At 60.1% G+C, this 16172-nt stretch overlaps 1 protein-coding gene across 5 annotated transcripts in view; it reads left to right on the forward strand.

The window, feature by feature from the left end:
• VAV2 (vav guanine nucleotide exchange factor 2) overlaps positions 1-16172 on the forward strand; it is a 187295-nt gene that overhangs the window by 155601 nt on the left and 15522 nt on the right. For all 5 annotated transcript variants that reach the window (XM_070378687.1, XM_070378684.1, XM_070378688.1 and 2 more), the window contains 10 exons: positions 33-128; positions 943-1011; positions 2330-2416; positions 4904-4989; positions 5725-5857; positions 8153-8262; positions 9672-9773; positions 10143-10231; positions 14716-14732; positions 15523-15544. In XM_070378687.1, the coding sequence (XP_070234788.1) occupies positions 33-128; positions 943-1011; positions 2330-2416; positions 4904-4989; positions 5725-5857; positions 8153-8262; positions 9672-9773; positions 10143-10231; positions 14716-14732; positions 15523-15544 (811 nt within the window). The remainder of the gene's footprint in view (positions 1-32; positions 129-942; positions 1012-2329; positions 2417-4903; positions 4990-5724; positions 5858-8152; positions 8263-9671; positions 9774-10142; positions 10232-14715; positions 14733-15522; positions 15545-16172) is intronic.

Genomic DNA, 16172 nt, shown 5'->3' on the forward strand with positions numbered 1-16172 from the left:
CTAAATCCACTTGCTGCTCCCCCGACACCCAGGAATGCACCCTGAAGGTCCAGGACGGGAAGTTCAAGCTGCAGGACCTGCTGGTGGTCCCCATGCAGAGGGTACTCAAATACCACCTGCTCCTCAAGGTGAGACGGGCCGGAGCGGGTCAGGGCCCACAGAGCCCAGGGTGTGCGGTGGAGCCCACAGACGGGCCAGACTGACAGACGAACAAGCAGCGGAAAACAGTCCATGCCAACTGCCCAGAAGCTGTAAAACAGGCTTCCCTGGTGGTCCGGTGGCTAAGACTGCTCACTCCCAGTGCAGGGGGCCCGGGGGTTTGATCCCTGCTCGGGAAACTTAGAGCCCATATGCCAAGAGGAGCAAGCCAAACAAAACAAAACAAAAAACTGTAAGATAAGTATCAGGAGCTATGTAGTAATTTATATGTATTACGAGTATTTGTCAGTTAATACACAGGGAACATTACGATTCGGATCAGTAAGAGAAAATGAAACGGGAGACAGAAAAGCATCCTCAGGCCAGAAGTAAGAGCTCCGGGGGCTGGACTCTTAACCCAGCCCGTGGCCTTCCTGTAGTCAGGAGAACAGGAAGCCCTTCAGGACAGACAGGCTGCTGGGGGGATGGCAAGTCTCCGCGAGGTGCGGGGCGAGGCTCCTCAGTGAGTCCACAGCTCCCCTTTCTGCTCAGCTCCTGGCTTTGTGCTATCTTAACGTCCCTCTCTTTATCCATGAGAGTTGGGGACAGCTTGCCTCAAAGCCATGTATCCCCTGGGGGTGGACTTGCCATCGGTCTGGAGTTGGGCAGTCAGACCAGAGCCTGGGGGAGGGTGCGCGGGGGCCTTGTCCGGGGGCGGGGGGCTGGCTCCCTGTGCACACCTGGCACTGGGTAGGGGGCGGGCCCAGGCCCTGGGTGGTGACCCGGTGCCCTCCGCCCCTCCAGGAACTTCTGAGCCATTCCACCGACCGGCCGGAGAGGCAGCAGCTCAAAGAAGCGCTGGAGGCCATGCAGGTGGGTCACCGAGGCAGGGGAGAGGCCGGGCAGACAGGGCTTTCCGGGCCAGGCCTGCTGACTTGGACCGGACCTGGGCTAACAAACAACCTGCCCTCTGTGACCGGAGACGTGGATTTTCCTGGGGTGGCAGGAGACACAGGAGGGGGCAGGATGGTGGATGAGACCCACCAAGGGCAGAGGGGCCATGTGTGTGTGCAGGGGGGCCCGCAGCGACTCCCCCGGGGCTCCGTTCCTCCTCTCCTGCCTCTCTGACTGTCCACGGCTACCGTCAGCAGAACCCAGGCAGCGGACTCGGTTGTGGGCTGCCTGGCCCCGTGGTTCCGTCTGTCGAGCCCTGTGGCAGCTGCTTCTGAAATGTCCCCCCCACCCCGAGCCACACTGCCTCTCCCCTGCCCGCTCTGTCCACAGAAGCCGCTGAGCAGCTCCACACTGAAAGGAGAGCCCGGCTCCATCCCTCCCCACTCAGAGCCAGCCCGTGGCTCCCGCCGCCCGCAGTGCCTGGCCTCTGATGCACCCCGTTTCCAGGCAGGCTCCCGCGGGGGCTCCGTCCTTTCTCATCTGTGCGTTGTCTGGGGCTGAACTTTGCCCAGGTCACCGGGCAGTGCCGTATGCATTCTCCATCTTTACAAAGCCGTGTTCCCGGGAGGCCCGGCCCTTCGCTGGCTTCCGTGCCCCGTGGTGGGCGGTCTGTGTCAAAAGGTCCTCTTAGCGGCCTGTCGTCCTGGAGAGCCTTGCTCTAGGCCGTGGGGGCCATGGAGGCCGCAGGGGCTGGACGGTTCACTGTCCTGCCTTCAGGTCTCGGAACCTGCCCTGCCGGTGGGCTTCTGGGGCAGGGGCCACTGGAGGGGAGCCTGAAGTAGGCTCTCGCCCCCTACCCACCCACTGCCCGCCTCCTGGACCCCACCCCAGGCTCTGGGTGCCTGCCCCCTCGGCCTGCTGGAGCGCAGTAGGCAGTGCCCCCTGGGGACCTCTGGGAGGCCGCAGCGCGTGGATGGCCAGGCCCAGAGCTGCCCTTGCTCCACAAGGAGCGGGCTGGCCCAAGTCTCCTTGGCTGCTCTCTTCCTCTCGGACCAAGAAGGGGGCCTAATGACGTTAGAAAGGAGCCACTCTGGTCTATGGGGGGTTTCGCGGCCCGCCAATGGGCTGCACCTTTCCGGTCTTACTTATTTGTCAAGTGGGTGTCGCTTCTCACGCTGCATCACTTTGAGGCCCAGTCTCCTCTGGGAACAGGGGACAGTGCTCCGGGAATGTCCGGCCCTCGGACAGTGCCCAGCATGGGCCTGCTAACCCCCTCCCCACCTCTGTTGTGCCCCAGGACTTGGCCATGTACATAAATGAAGTTAAACGGGACAAAGAGACCCTGAAGAAAATCAGCGAATTTCAGAGCTCTATAGAAAACTTGGTGAGTTGACTGCCCAAAGCGTGGAGATAATTGTGACCGTCTCTCTCTCTGTAGATATAGATATAATTTCTAAACATTACTTTCACAATCTTGACACTGAATAAGCACAAGGGTGACCGCACACTGCCTGTTGGGTCATGGAGGCAGGTGCAGCCGTGCCCCGTGCTGCCCGCTGAGAGAGGAGAGCAGCTTCTGGAGCTGAGTTTGACCTTGAACTGCCGGACTGTGCACCCTGGCTGGCCTGGGTGCCCTGTGGCAAAGGTGGCCGCTGGCTGAGGGGCGGGGCCTGAGGGGAAGGACGCTCGTGACGCCCTGCCCTCCCTGCCTGGCCTGGACCAGGACTCTCTTGGGTCCAAAGGGAGGATGCGGCTTCTGGGGTGCTGTGGCTCCTCTTGGTCCAGGCCCCCTGGCCACCCCCGTTTGCGGTCCCTGGGAGGGACAGTGGAGAGGGTTTGGTCACCCTGTCCAGGAGCTGCCCTGGATTCTCCTCTCCACCTTGGCCTCTAGCAGGGTGATGCCTCACGGGACCTGATCCCTGGCTCCGTCAGAGGCTAAGCCTCGGGCGCTGGGTGAAGCATGCTGTCCTGCCGGGAGGGGAGACGGGCCATCCCAGGAAGCAGACCGGTGTTGCCCCCGCCCAACCGTGTCTGCGAGTGCCGGCCTCGCACAGTCTGCGGGACATTTAGCCGGGGTTTCTCCATCTAGGCACTGCTGACACCTGCAGCCAGCCACTCGTGGTGGGGGCGTCTGTCCTGTGTGTCATAGGATGGTGGGCTGCACCCCTGGTCTCTAGCCACTCAATGCCGGTAGAACCCCGTGCTTTGGGGGCCCAAGTGATGACCACCACACACACCTCCAGACGTCACCAGATGCCCCTGGGTGCAGAATCACCCTGGCCACAAACCACTGGTTTGCACACATTTTCACCTCCTGGTCCCTGAACTTACAGGGTCTCGGGGAGTGGCTGTCTAGGGCAGATCCCCGGGCTACCCCACCAGGGTCAGAAGAGCCCAGACGGGACTGCCTGTGCAGACATGGGGTGTGAAAACCACGTGTCATCCGCAGAGAAAACAGAAGTTACCAGACAGCGTTATGACTCGACTGATTTTTCTCTCCTGTCAGAGGGCAGAGGAGGTCAAGGGCGACTGTGCCAGGCTGTTGGCGGTGGTGTCAGTGCCCGGTGGGGCCTGGCCTGTCCGTCATCCCCTCTGAGTGTCAGATGTTTTCGATGGATGGACGGGCACTACTTTTGTAATGCAGCGGCTTTTATTTTTAAGTTTTCACGTACGGGCAGTTCTTGCTCATTAAATAGCAAAGATTAAACAGCAGGTGAGCAGGCGTGTGGTTTTCCTTGGACCCCGTCCGAGCAGGTGGACCTAGCGCCTGTCTTCCTGCACTTTGGAGATGAGACCTGAAGTCTCTGCGTCTGATCGGGGTGTTGGTCCCACCCTGCGTCACACCAATGCTGCACTTTTTTATTTTCTTTTAGAATCGTATTTATTTTTATTTTCGGCTGTGCTGGCCCTCAGTTTGCCGCACAGGCTGTCTCTGGTTGCGGTGAACGGGGGCTGCTCTCTAGTTAGGGTTTCTCACTGGGGCGGCCTCTCTGGCTTTGGGGCCCGGGCCCGGGGCTTGAGGACCGCAGCGGTTGCGATTCCTGGGCTCTAGAGCACAGGCTCAGTGGTTGTGGAACGCGGGCTTAGTTGCTCCGAAGCATGTGGGATCTTCCCGGACCAGGGATCGAACCCTTGTCTCCTGCATGAGCAGGTGGATTCTTTACCACTGAGCCACCAGGGAAGCCCCCACAATGCACGCTCAGTCGTGCTCTGGAAGCTTCTGGAAAACAGAAAACTCTGGAAGAAGATCCTGAGAGCCTCCATCGTAACTCTGGGCTAGCTGGCCCAGAGCACTTTGCAGCATCCCCTCCTTTATCTGTCGGCGTAGACGGGCGCAGGGCACCCTGTCCAGAGCGGTCTCTTGTGAATCAAAGCAGAGAGGTACAAACCAGGCGGAAAACGAAACTGAAATCCCTGCAAACCAGAGAGAGGGCTGTGACTCCGAGGCTCTTCCTGTGGCAAGTGAACCACAGGCAGGACCCCCGCCCCGCCTGCCCTCCGTCTGATAAGCGCTCTTTGTTCTCTTTTTGATTCGGTTTCTCCGGGTTGGGCGTCTGGCTTTCCCCACCAGGTTTCCACTCGGGCGCCACACAACAGCGGCCTGTTACCGTGAGCCCCCCGTCAATCGCCCTTTGTTGCCGCAGAGCTGGGGGGAGTCCAGAGTGGGGGCCTCAGGCCCAGTTCCTCCCCAGCCTCCCCTCCCCGCTCCATCCTCAGCAGCAGCCAGGAACCGCAGGGCTGGTCTCCCACGGCCCCCGCCTTCGGTTTCCGTGGGAAACGGCCGCCCTGGGCATGTGCCCACCTGCGTTTCTCTCCACGTAGGGAACGCACTCTGGCTCCTGGGCTCATGGCCTTCTCCTTTCTTTCCCAGCAAGTGAAACTGGAGGAATTCGGGAGACCGAAGATCGACGGGGAGCTGAAGGTCCGGTCCATAGTCAACCACACCAAGCAAGACAGGTGAGCGGAGCGGGCCCCGGGCTGGCGCACCCCGAGTCAGATGCCCCGCCCCGGGGGCACCCCACGCCCTCGCAGGTCTGGAAACAGCTTTTCCTGTGAATTCAGTTTCGGGTTGCTCCATTCTAAGTGCTTTCTTCCTTCTCTGAGAGCGACGGCCACTGGCTGCCCTGCCCGTGGCTGGCACTGCACGGGGCTGGGGGCCAGCCGGAGGCTCCTAGGGGTGGCTGTGTGAGTTCTTTGCCAAAGGGACGGTCAGGAGTGCCGGGTGGGGCACAGGAAAGCCCCTGGTGAGCTGGCGCGGCCCTAGTGTGTTCAGCCTTCCTCTCATACCTGCCATGTCCCAGGTCTGGGACCGTGGCCGGGGTCACAGCAGATATGAGCCCTGCCCCCACAGGGCTCCCAGTCCAGTGAGCAATGCACATGTCAGTGGGAGTGACCGTCGGAGGCCAGTGCTGCGAGGAAGGCCAACTTGAGGGGCAGAGGAGCCCATAAGCACCTCGGGCCTCTGGGGCAGGAGCCTAGGTGGGCTTCCTGGAAGAGGTGTAGGTGGGCTTCCTGGAGGAGGTGTATCTGGGAGCTGAGGCCTGGCTGAGGGGTCAGAGTTAGCCAGGGGGACGGGCTCAGGCTCGGGGAGGGAACAGCCCTCCTGCCGCCCACCCAGGCGCCCCTGGCTGTCACGTGACCTCAGAGCCCAGCTGGCCAAGCTGATGGGTCCCTGGCCGTGCTGCCGGGCAGGTACCTGTTCCTGTTTGACAAGGTGGTCATCGTCTGCAAGAGGAGGGGCTACAGCTACGAGCTGAAGGAGATCATAGAGCTGCTCTTCCACAAGATGACCGACGACCCCATGAACAACAAGGACGTCAAGAAGGTGGGCCCCGCTGGGGCTGGGCCAGGGGCAGGCGCTGACCCCGCTGAGGGAGGCGTCGTGGGGTGGCCGGACAAAGGGTGGTTGGTGGGCGGGCCGGCCTCTAGCCACTCTGTCAGGCCCAGCACCTCCCTGGTCTCTCGTCTGAGTCTTTCCTGGGGTTGGGGCGGGGGCCCCAAATCCAGATCCCAGCGCTCCAGTGAGGACGCTGAGTGGGGGCCCTGCCCGAGGCCTCTGGTAGAGTCCAGCCTTAGGCATCGGCGGCCTGGCTCCAGCCCCTGTGCCCGTGCAGCAAGAAACACTTCTGCCCCTCCCCAGCCCTCCCACTTTGGATGAAAGCTCTGGATGGGTCTTCCTATGGCTGTCAGACTCTGATGTTCAGACGGGGCTGTGGGCTGGTGCAGGAAGGGCCATGACTGATGAAGGCGGAGCCATGACTGATGAGGAGGGGCCATGACTTTGGGGGAGGGGCCATGACTGATGAAGGCGGGGCCATGAGGGATGAAGGCGGGGCCATGACTGATGAGGAAGGGCCATGACTGCTGGGGCGGGGCCATGCGTGATGAAGGAGGGGCCATGACCGCTGGGGGTGGAGCCATGAGGAATGAAGGCGGGGCCATGACTGCTGGGAGGGCCCAGGACTGATGAAGGAGGAGCCATGACTTTTGGGGAGGGGCCATGAGTCCTGGGGAGGGGCCATGAGGGATGAAAGCGGGACCATGATGGATGAAGGCGGGGCCATGAGGGATGAAGGCGGAGCCATGACGGATGAAGGCGGGGCCATGACTGATGAGGAAGGGGCCATGACTGCTGGGGAGGGGCCATGATTGATGCAGGCGGGGCCATGCGTGATGAAGGAGGGGCCATGACCGCTGGGGGTGGAGCCATGAGGAATGAAGGCAGGGCCATGACTGATGAAGGCGGGGCCATGAGGGATGAAAGCGGGACCATGATGGATGAAGGAGGAGCCATGACTGCTGGGGAGGGGCCATGACTGCTGGGGGAGGGGCCATGACTGCTGAGGGCGGGGCCATGACTGATGAAGGCGGGGCCATGAGGGATGAAAGCGGGACCATGATGGATGAAGGAGGAGCCATGACTGCTGGGGGTGGGGCCATGACTCCTTCTGGTTCAGGGCTGCTCTGCCAAAGCTTCTGCTGAGCACCTAGCAGGTGCAGCCCTGGGCTGGGTGGGGGGTGCAGGGAACCAAAGTGCTAAAGAGCCTGGACTCTCGAGCTTACAGGTAGAAAGCAGTAGCTCCTCCCAGGCTCAGGGCTGAGGATGCACCCCACTATCCGCCCTGAGTGCAGCCTGTCGCCTTCCCCTCTGGGAGGAGGGCCTTGCCCTGGCTGCCCTGTCCCAGGGCACTTGGTGTGGGCTGTGTGCTGAGCTGTGGTCACCGACGCGGGGCTGGGCCAGGCTCCTTGATTACCTCATCTCCCCTTTTCCTTTCCTCTCCTCATGCTGCCTAGTCTCACGGGAAGATGGTAAGCCCCCAGCGCCCTGCTGCTCACCGACTTCGTGCATCTGGGCCTGGTGCTGACAGCTCTTCCCTGAGCCAGGAGTGGGGCCTGGGCGCTCTCGGGGTGGGGTCTGGGGGCTCTGGGTGGGGTTTGGGGGCTCTGGGGGTGGGGTCTGGGGCTCCAGGTGGGATCTGGGAACTACAGGAGTGAGGTCTAGGGGCTCCAGGGTTGGGGTCTGAGGGCTCCGGGTGGGTCTGGGGGCTCTGGGTGGGCCTGAGCCAGGCGAGCTCATGGCATTCCCTCGGCCTCGCCTTGGCCTCTGGCTTATGAGACGACACATGTTGATGATCACAGATCTGTCTGCAGTTGAGGGTGTGAAGTGACGCCCCCTGCCTCCCGCACTCCGGTCCCTGGAGGTTGAAGACAGGGTGCTTTCAGAGCTGGGGGGTTTTGTCTCCTCTCTGCCATCTTCTCTTTCTTCTTTCCGTCTTGCTCTCTTTTCCTTTTCCTCTCTAGCTTTTCTGACACAAACGGGCTCATATTTCCCAAACCCTTCTTCCTGGTTCCCTCCGGAGGCCCCGAGCACTGGGCCAGCCTGGTGGTGGCCAAGGGCTAGGCAGGCTGGGCCGGCTTTGCTCCCGTGGCCCATGGCCGCCTCTGCCTTTTTTTGTGTGTTTTCGGTTGCCCTACTTCAGACCAGTGAGTTTTTCTGGCATCACATTTAGGGAGTGGAAGTGGGTGGGCCGCCATCCTGGAGGGGCCCTGGGACATCTCGTTAGAGGGCACGCGCGTGCATGCCTGCGCCTGTTTCAAGCATGCTCCCGTCTCCCCGCAGTGGTCCTACGGCTTCTATCTCATTCACCTGCAAGGCAAGCAAGGCTTCCAGTTTTTCTGCAAGACAGAGGACATGAAGAGGAAGTGGATGGAGCAGTTTGAGATGGCCATGTGAGTCTGCCACGGCAGGGGTGTGCGGGTGGCTGGCCCCGTGTGGGCTTCTCAGATGAGAGGTCCTTCAAGTGACCGGAGGCTCAGCCTGTCTCTGTCGCCCTGGGTGAAGCCAGTCCCCTTCCCTGGGTGGCATTCTTGATCCTTAATCTACCAGCAGCCAGAGCCCCCGGAGCCGAGCCTCCCACACCTGTCTGGCTGGGCAGCGAGTGGCCAGGAACGGCCATGATGCCAGACGGACTCATGGTGACCTGGGTCCTTGGGGCCTTCCAGGCTGCGGATGGTCACCTTTGAGGAAAGCCCCAGAACCATTTGTCTGTGAAATCCAGGAGGAGCCCTAGTTGTCCCACAGAGAAAGCTGGTCACGGGGGTCCCCGGCCACATCACACCTTGAGGCCTGGGCGGCTGGGCCTGGGGCCTCGGGGCAGGTGCACTCGCCTCCCCTCCTGGTGGAAGGGCGATGCTGGTTCTGGGGTTATTGGGAGGCTCAAACAGGGTCCCACATGAGGCACGTCAGAGGAGGTGGCAGCCAGGCGGTGAGTCCCGCAGCTTCCAGGGGCTGTAATTTTCTCCCCATATTCTATTGTGAAAAATTTCAAGTATTTATCCAAAAATGTCGTGGTAAATGCCCAGGCTCCTGCATTCACACCTTGAGCTGCTCTGTCACACGCTGTCCCCCTGCCCCCTCCCCGCCCTTTCCTGGAGCCCCCTCCCCCCCCACCCCTCACCCTGTCCTGGAGCCCCCACCCCCCAACCCTGTCCTGGAGCCGCCTTCCCCCCTCCCCTCCCCGCCCTGTCCTGGAACCCCCTCCCCCCTCCCCCCCTCCCCGCCCTGTCCTGAAGCCCCCGCCCCCCATCTCCTCCCCGCCCTGTCCTGGAACCCCCTGCCCACCCCGCCCCCGTCCTGGAGCCCCCCACCTCCCGCCCTGTCTTGGAGCCCCCGCCCCCCACACCCTGTCCTGAAGCCCCCTCCCCCGCCTCCGCCCTGTCCTGGAGCGTCTGCTGGTGGACTCGCTCTGGTGAATTGCAGACACGGGTGCAGCCCCCGTGACATTTGAGGTGACCCACTGTGAGCTCGCGATTCATTTAGATTTTTCCATCTCAGGCTCGCACTCAGTGACATTCTTAGAGGGTTTGCTGAGTCGTGACGAGGGGTTGCCCTGGCCCACACCCAAGCCTTGTCCAGAGACAGCCCTTCACTGTCACCCTCAGAAACTTCTCAAAAGCCTCTGCTTGGACCCCCACCCTCCCCGGGGCGTCAGGGTGCCTGGGTAGGCCTGGGAGTTCTGGCAGCGCCCGGCTCTGCCTCCTGGCCCCCTACCCCCGGCCGCGTCCTGAGCCCAGCTGATTCCGGGGCTCCTGTGTCAGTGGGGCTCAGGGAACCTGGCACCCGCTCTCCCTCCCTCCAGGTCAAACATCAAGCCCGACAAGGCCAACGCCAACCACCACAGCTTCCAGATGTACACGTTCGACAAGACCACCAACTGCAAAGCCTGCCGCATGTTCCTCAGGTGGGGGCCCTGCCCTGCCCGCTCCCGGCCCCCGAGGGCGCCTGGGGCTGCCCCGTCCTGCATTCTCACCGCCCAGCGCCCCTAGGCCAGCGCTGCGCTGGGCCCCAGAGACCCAGGGGAGCGGCCCGTCTGTGTGGGCTCGGCCGGCCCTCGGTGCTTGGGATACAGTGGGGAGGGGAGGCGGTTTTCCCAGGGGGTCTGTCACAGGAGCTGCAGAGCCAGGCCAGGATCATCCAAGGGGAGGGCCGGCACCAGGCTGTGCGTTTGGGTGGGGGTCCTGGGAGCTCTGGGGCTGGGCTGGCTGCTCAGTGGGAGCACAAGGCCAGGCGGGCCGGGGCTCACCTCACCTCCCGCCCTCCCCTGGCACAGGGGTACTTTCTATCAGGGTTACCTCTGCACCAAGTGTGGCGTCGGGGCGCACAAGGAGTGTCTGGAAGTGACCCCTCCCTGCAAGATCAGTGAGTACCGACCCCACCCCGCCTATGGGGCACAAGCCCCAGGGGCCGGCCCATCCCTCACAGTGGCCCCACAAGACAGGGACCAGATGAGGAAACCGAGGCTCAGGGCGGGGGCATGTGCCCCTGGGCACACAGGCTCAGCCTGAGAGCCGGCTGGGGCGCCACGGCCAAGCCCTCCTCCGAACCTCACTCTTGCTGGCTTTGCTCTGCCTCTTCAATGCCTTCAATGTCTTCTGCCTTTTCTCTGCCACACTACAGTTAAGACCCTGGACCCCTACCTGGCCCAGGGCACAGAATGTTCTTGGCAGTTCGTGGAGATTTCCCTTCACAGAGGAACACCTTGGCCCCCGGTTCTCTTGCCCCGTTTGTAGATGGTTCCCCTGCATGCCCAGCATTTATTACACAAGGCTCCCCTTGGCCCCGAGCCCATTTGTCAGATGGGAAGGCTGAGGCTCCTCTGAATCATCTTGGTTTGGGGGATGAGCTGGGGGAGTTCCCAGCCTAGAGCTGCTGGATGGCAGCTGGAAGCCTCAGACGGTTCCGAAAGATTGCAGCCGCCGTGGTAAGGGCTGGCTGCCCGTGTGATCTGGGCACGGGCCTGTGCTGAGCGTCAGCACCGCGCTCCATGCTTCACGTGGGCTCATCCGCCCCATTGGCCCCATGAGACAGGGCGGCTACGCTGCCATCCACGCCCGGGGGACCTGTGCTCAGAGAGGCCTGACACGCTCCAGGTAGACGGCAGCACTTGCCAGGCCTGCTGATCACCCAAGATACCAGCATGCAGAGCAGGAGAGTTTTTGTCAGTTCCTCATTTACTGCGACTGCTGGCCCAGGACCCTGACCGGGGAGGAGGGTCCGACAGGTCAGCCCGGACCCCCTCGTCCCAGCTGAGCCCGCTGCTGCCCATACTGGCCCAGCGGAGCCCTGCTGCTCTGCTCCAGGCTGGAGGAAGCCGCCGGCCCCCCGGCCCCAGAGAAGGAGGCTTTTCCTCTTTGCCTGTGGATACCGCCCTCTGGTGGCCGTGTGTCCTTCATGTCGAGAGACCGGACGGTTCACTTCTTTTGACTTTTTTTTTGTGGTCTTGAAAGTAACATATTTATTTGTCAAAAATAATAGAGGGGCAAAAAAAGAGAAGAAATGGAATAAAGAAGAAAATAATCATCTCTTATGAGCGTATTAAGAAATAATCGAAGGTGGCATTTGGCATATTCCCCGACTAGCTTTCTAAGTTTTAAATAATCTTGTTGTTTCTCTTTGCCCTCGGATTGTTAAATACCCACTTTCATACAAAATGCGGAGGAATGTAAAGGAGATAAAAGCAACTCGTGGTCACGCCAGGCAAAAACACCGCTGGTGGCCATCACGTGCCTTCTTCCTTTTTTTCCAGACCCCCCATGCCAATCCTCTTTAGGTTTGCGTGGGTTTCGTATCTAGAGCTGGGGGCTTCCCAGGTGGTGCTAGTGGGAAAGAACCCGCCTGCCAATGCAGGAGATGTAAGAGACACGGGTTTGATCCCTGGATTGAGAAGATCCCCTGGAGGAGGAGGGCACGGCAACCCACTCCAGTATTCTTGCCTGGAAAACCCTATGGACAGAGGAGCCTGGCGGGCTACCGTCCACGGGGTTGCACAGAGTCGGACACGACCGAAGTGACTTAGCACACGCACGTACAGCCGAGGCCTCACCGGACAGGCAGGGGTGTGTCTTTCGCAAGCTGACGTTGTCAGCATCCTTCCCATGACTCTGAGAGCCCCTGGTGGGCACTGGGCTTTGTTTTAAGAGGTCGTGGTTCCCCCAACAGAATGGGAAAGAGTAGAGATCTCTTCAAGAAAATTAGAGATACCAAGGGAACATTTCATACAAAGATGGGCTCGATAAAGGACGGAGATGGTATGGACCTAACAGAAGCAGAAGATATTAAGAAGAGGTGGCAAGAATATACAGAAGAACTCTACAAAAAAGATCTTCACGACCCAGATAATCACGATGGTGTGATCACTGACCTAGAGCCAGACATCCTGGAATGTGAAGTCAAGTGGTCCTTAGAAAGCATCACTATGAACAAAGCTAGTGGAGGTGATGGAATTCCAGTTGAGCTACTTCAAATCCTGAAAGATGATGCTGTGAAAGTGCTGCACTCAATATGCCAGCAAATCTGGAAAACTCAGCAGTGGCCACAGGACTGGAAAAGGTCAGTTTTCATTCCAATCCCAAAGAAAGGCAACACCGAAGAATGCTCAAACTACCGGACAATTGCACTCATCTCACACGCTAGTAAAGTAATGCTCAAAATTCTCCAAGCCAGGCTTCAGCAATATGTGATCCGTGAACTTCCTGAAGTTCAAGCTGGTTTTAGAAAAGGCAGAGGAACCAAATATCAAATTGCCAACATCCCCTGGATCATGGGAAAAGCAAGAGAGTTCCAGAAAAACATCTATTTCTGCTTTATTGCCTATGCCAAAGCCTTTGACTGTGTGGATCACAATAAACTGTGGAAAATTCTGAAAGAGATGGGAATACCAGACCACCTGATCTGCCTCTTGAGAAATTTGTATGCAGGTCAGGAAGCAACAGCTAGAACTGGACATGGAACAACAGACTGGTTCCAAATAGGAAAAGGAGTACGTCAAGGCTGTATATTGTCACCCTGTTTATTTAACTTATATGCAGAGTACATCATGAGAAACGCTGGGTTGGAAGAAGCACAAGCTGGAATCAAGATTGCCGGGAGAAGTATCAATAACCTCAGATATGCAGATGACATGACCCTTATAGCAGAAAGTGAAGAGGAACTAAAAAGCCTCTTGATGAAGAGGAGAGTGAAAAAGTTGGCTTAAAGCTCAACATTCAGAAAACGAAGATCATGGCATCCGGTCCCATCACTTCATGGCAAATACATGGGTAAACAGTGGAAACAGTGTCAGACTTTATTTTTCTGGGCTCCAAAATCACTGCAGATGGTGACTGCAGCCATGAAATTAAAAGACACTTACTCCTTGGAAGGAAAGTTATGACCAACCTAGACAGCATATTGAAAAGCAGAGATATTACTTTGCCAACAAAGATCCGTCTAGTCAAGGCTATGGTTTTTCCTGTGGTCATGTATGGATGTGAGGGTTAGACTGTGAAGAAGGCTGAGCGCCAAAGAATTGATGCTTTTGAACTGTGGTGTTGGAGAAGACTCTTGAGAGTCCCTTGGACTGCAAGGAGATCCAACCAGTCCATTCTGAAGGAGATCAGCTCTGGGATTTCTTTGGAAGGAATGATGCTGAAGCTGAAACTCCAGTACTTTGGCCACCTCATGTGAAGTGTTGACTCACTGGAAAAGACTCTGATGCTGGGAGGGATTCGGGGCAGGAGGAGAAGGGGATGACAGAGGATGAGATGGCTGGATGGCATCACTGACTCGATGGACGTGAGTCTGCGTTAACTCCGGGAGTTGGTGATGGACAGGGAGGCCTGGCGTGCTGCGATTCATGGGGTCGCGGAGTTGGACAGGACTGAGCGGCTGAACTGAACTGAACTGGTCCCCCAAGGGCAGGTACATGGCCACTCTCTGTGTCTCTGCCCTGCCCCAGCCCCTCCTGGCTTTTTCTCCTCTGCACAGTCCAAGCTGCTTCCTTTCCTCCCACGTGCTTATCTTTCCTCCTGGTCTCAGGCAACATTCCTCGGCTCCACCTCTGGGCCGGGCAGGTTTACCTGTCTGCTGCCCCCAGGGCCAGGATGTCCCAGGGAGATGCCGGCCCCTCCCAGGGCACCTCTCCCCAGGAATCCTCCCCTGGGGGCACCAGCTGCCTGCCTGCCCGGTGCCTGATGCCCCTAACCTCTGCTCTTCAGGGTCGGATTCCTGCGTCTGCCCAAGGCAGGCTGCGACCGCGAGTGTGAGGTGGTGTTGAAGGCCGTTCAGCCACACGTCAGCTGCTGTGGCGCTTGCTTTGTCCAGCGGTGGAGTTGGCCGCCCGGCTGGATGGATGGCTGGGGCCCAGCCCGGCACTGTGTCCTCCCCTAGGGTCACCCCAGGGCAGGCGAAAAGAATCTCTAGAATGTTCACCTTCCATGTGACAAGCTGGAGTGCCCGTGTGTGAGAACGGGTGGGCTGACAGAGTAGCTCGCCTCCTGTCCCTGGCCTATGGCGGGCGTCACTAGTCAACGGGGGCTCTCTCCCCTTTGGGCTGGGGTTCTGCCCAGTGGCTGGGGAGCTGCTGCCTGGGAGCAGAGTTGGTTCGTGCAGGAAACCTGTTGGCCGTGGGGGGCTCTCCCATGGGCCCCCCATAACCAGAGCTCAAAATCTGTTGTTAGAAGTAACTGAGGGATTTTCACGGTCACCAGCCGGGCATGTCCACAATCCTTGTCTGCGCCCACGGGCCTTGATGCGCCCCTCCTGGCACACTTGGGCGCCCCCAGCGGCTCTCGTCGTGAGGCGATAGCCCCCCAGTCCACAGTCCTGGCCCCTTGCCCTCTGACCCCCGTGTGCTTCCGTTTCAGGTTCTCCTGCAGACCCGGTGAGTCCGCAAAACCGTTCCCTTCCTGCTGCCCTGCACCACACGCTGCGCTGTGCCCAGAGCCAGAAAGACCCAAGCATTCCAGCCCTCAGGCCCGTGGGGCCAGGCTGGCTCGCAGAGCCCTGTTGGTTACGAGGGCCCTTTGTTTTCCATTGTGGTCACCACACAGAAACGGGTCCCCAGGCGCAGCCTCCTGGCCCGACAGCTTGTCCCCCTGCCCAGCTGCCACCCGTGCCGCCTCCCCGAGGTCCTGCTGGTGGCCGTGGGTGCTAGGATCCGCCACAGGCATCCACCCACCTCCCTCCCGTCCTGACTCAATGTAGCACCCTTTCTTGAACTAATCAGAGATGAAGTCACTGAGCTCACTTATGGGGTGTGGACATCACATCTTTCCCCGGCCATGGAGTCCAGCACTTAGGCTCTTACGTGGGGTGCAGAGATGCCCTCCAGGAGGAGCGAACACCCCACACTTATTGTGTGCAGCAGGACCTGCCCCAGCCAGAGAAGACAAGCCCCGGGTGGAGTGGTCAGGGCAGGCTTCCTGGAGGAGGTGGAAGTTAGTGGTCAGGGATGGGAAGGGGAAGAGGACAAATGTCCCGGGGCTGCGGAGGGGCGCTGAGGTGGAGGGTGGAGGTCCCACGGGGGAACTGTCACAAGTCCCTGTGGGTGTCCAGGACGTGTCCCTCTGCTCTGTCCCCCCTGCCTTGACGTCTCTCATTGGGTGTAGGGGTGGGGGTGTCTTGCTTGGGCGGCCTTCCGTCCTTACTGTCATCTGTCCTTGCCCTCACAGGATGCCTCTGGAGCGGGGCCAGGTGAGTCTGGGACTTGGGCCTTCTCTGCTGTCGTCCTTGTCGGGGGTCACCCTGGGAGCCTGGGCCTAGCCACGGTGGCTGCTGGCTTCGCCCCAAGGTCTCAGCTCCGGGCCCCCAGGGTCTGTGCGCCCTCTGGCCCCATCTCCCTCCCGCCTCCATGCCACCTCCCCTGGGAGCGTCTTAGTTTCTATCGACACAGCGCCAGGGGTGGGGACAGGGCCCAGCCTGCCCAGGGTCCCTTCAGCCCAGGAGAGACTCTGAGCTGCGGCCTGGAGGCCCCGCACGGAGCAGATATCTGTGCTCCCAGCTTCTCCCGTCCCCCGTGTCCCGGTGGCTCTGAACTGGGCAAAAGGAGACTGAAAGCGTCAGGCTCGACGCAGCCCGAGCTGCAGGCAAAGTCCAAGCCAATCACGAAAGCCAATCAAACAGGCCAAAGAAGCCGCGTTCCCGCCTCCGGGGCACCAGTGTCAGAACCAGACCCGGCAGACGCGGCCCATGCAGGGCTGGGCCAGTCAGCGCAGGGCTCGAGAGACCCACAAGTTCTCGGGGGGCGCAGCCGGGCCCCCGTGTCAGCCCTGAGCAGTCAGTGGCTCGGTCGGCCGTTGACCCCGCCCCCGTCTCTAACGGG

This window comes from Bos mutus, chromosome 11 (genome assembly GCF_027580195.1).
Source record: "Bos mutus isolate GX-2022 chromosome 11, NWIPB_WYAK_1.1, whole genome shotgun sequence".
Lineage (NCBI taxonomy): Eukaryota > Metazoa > Chordata > Mammalia > Artiodactyla > Bovidae > Bos > Bos mutus.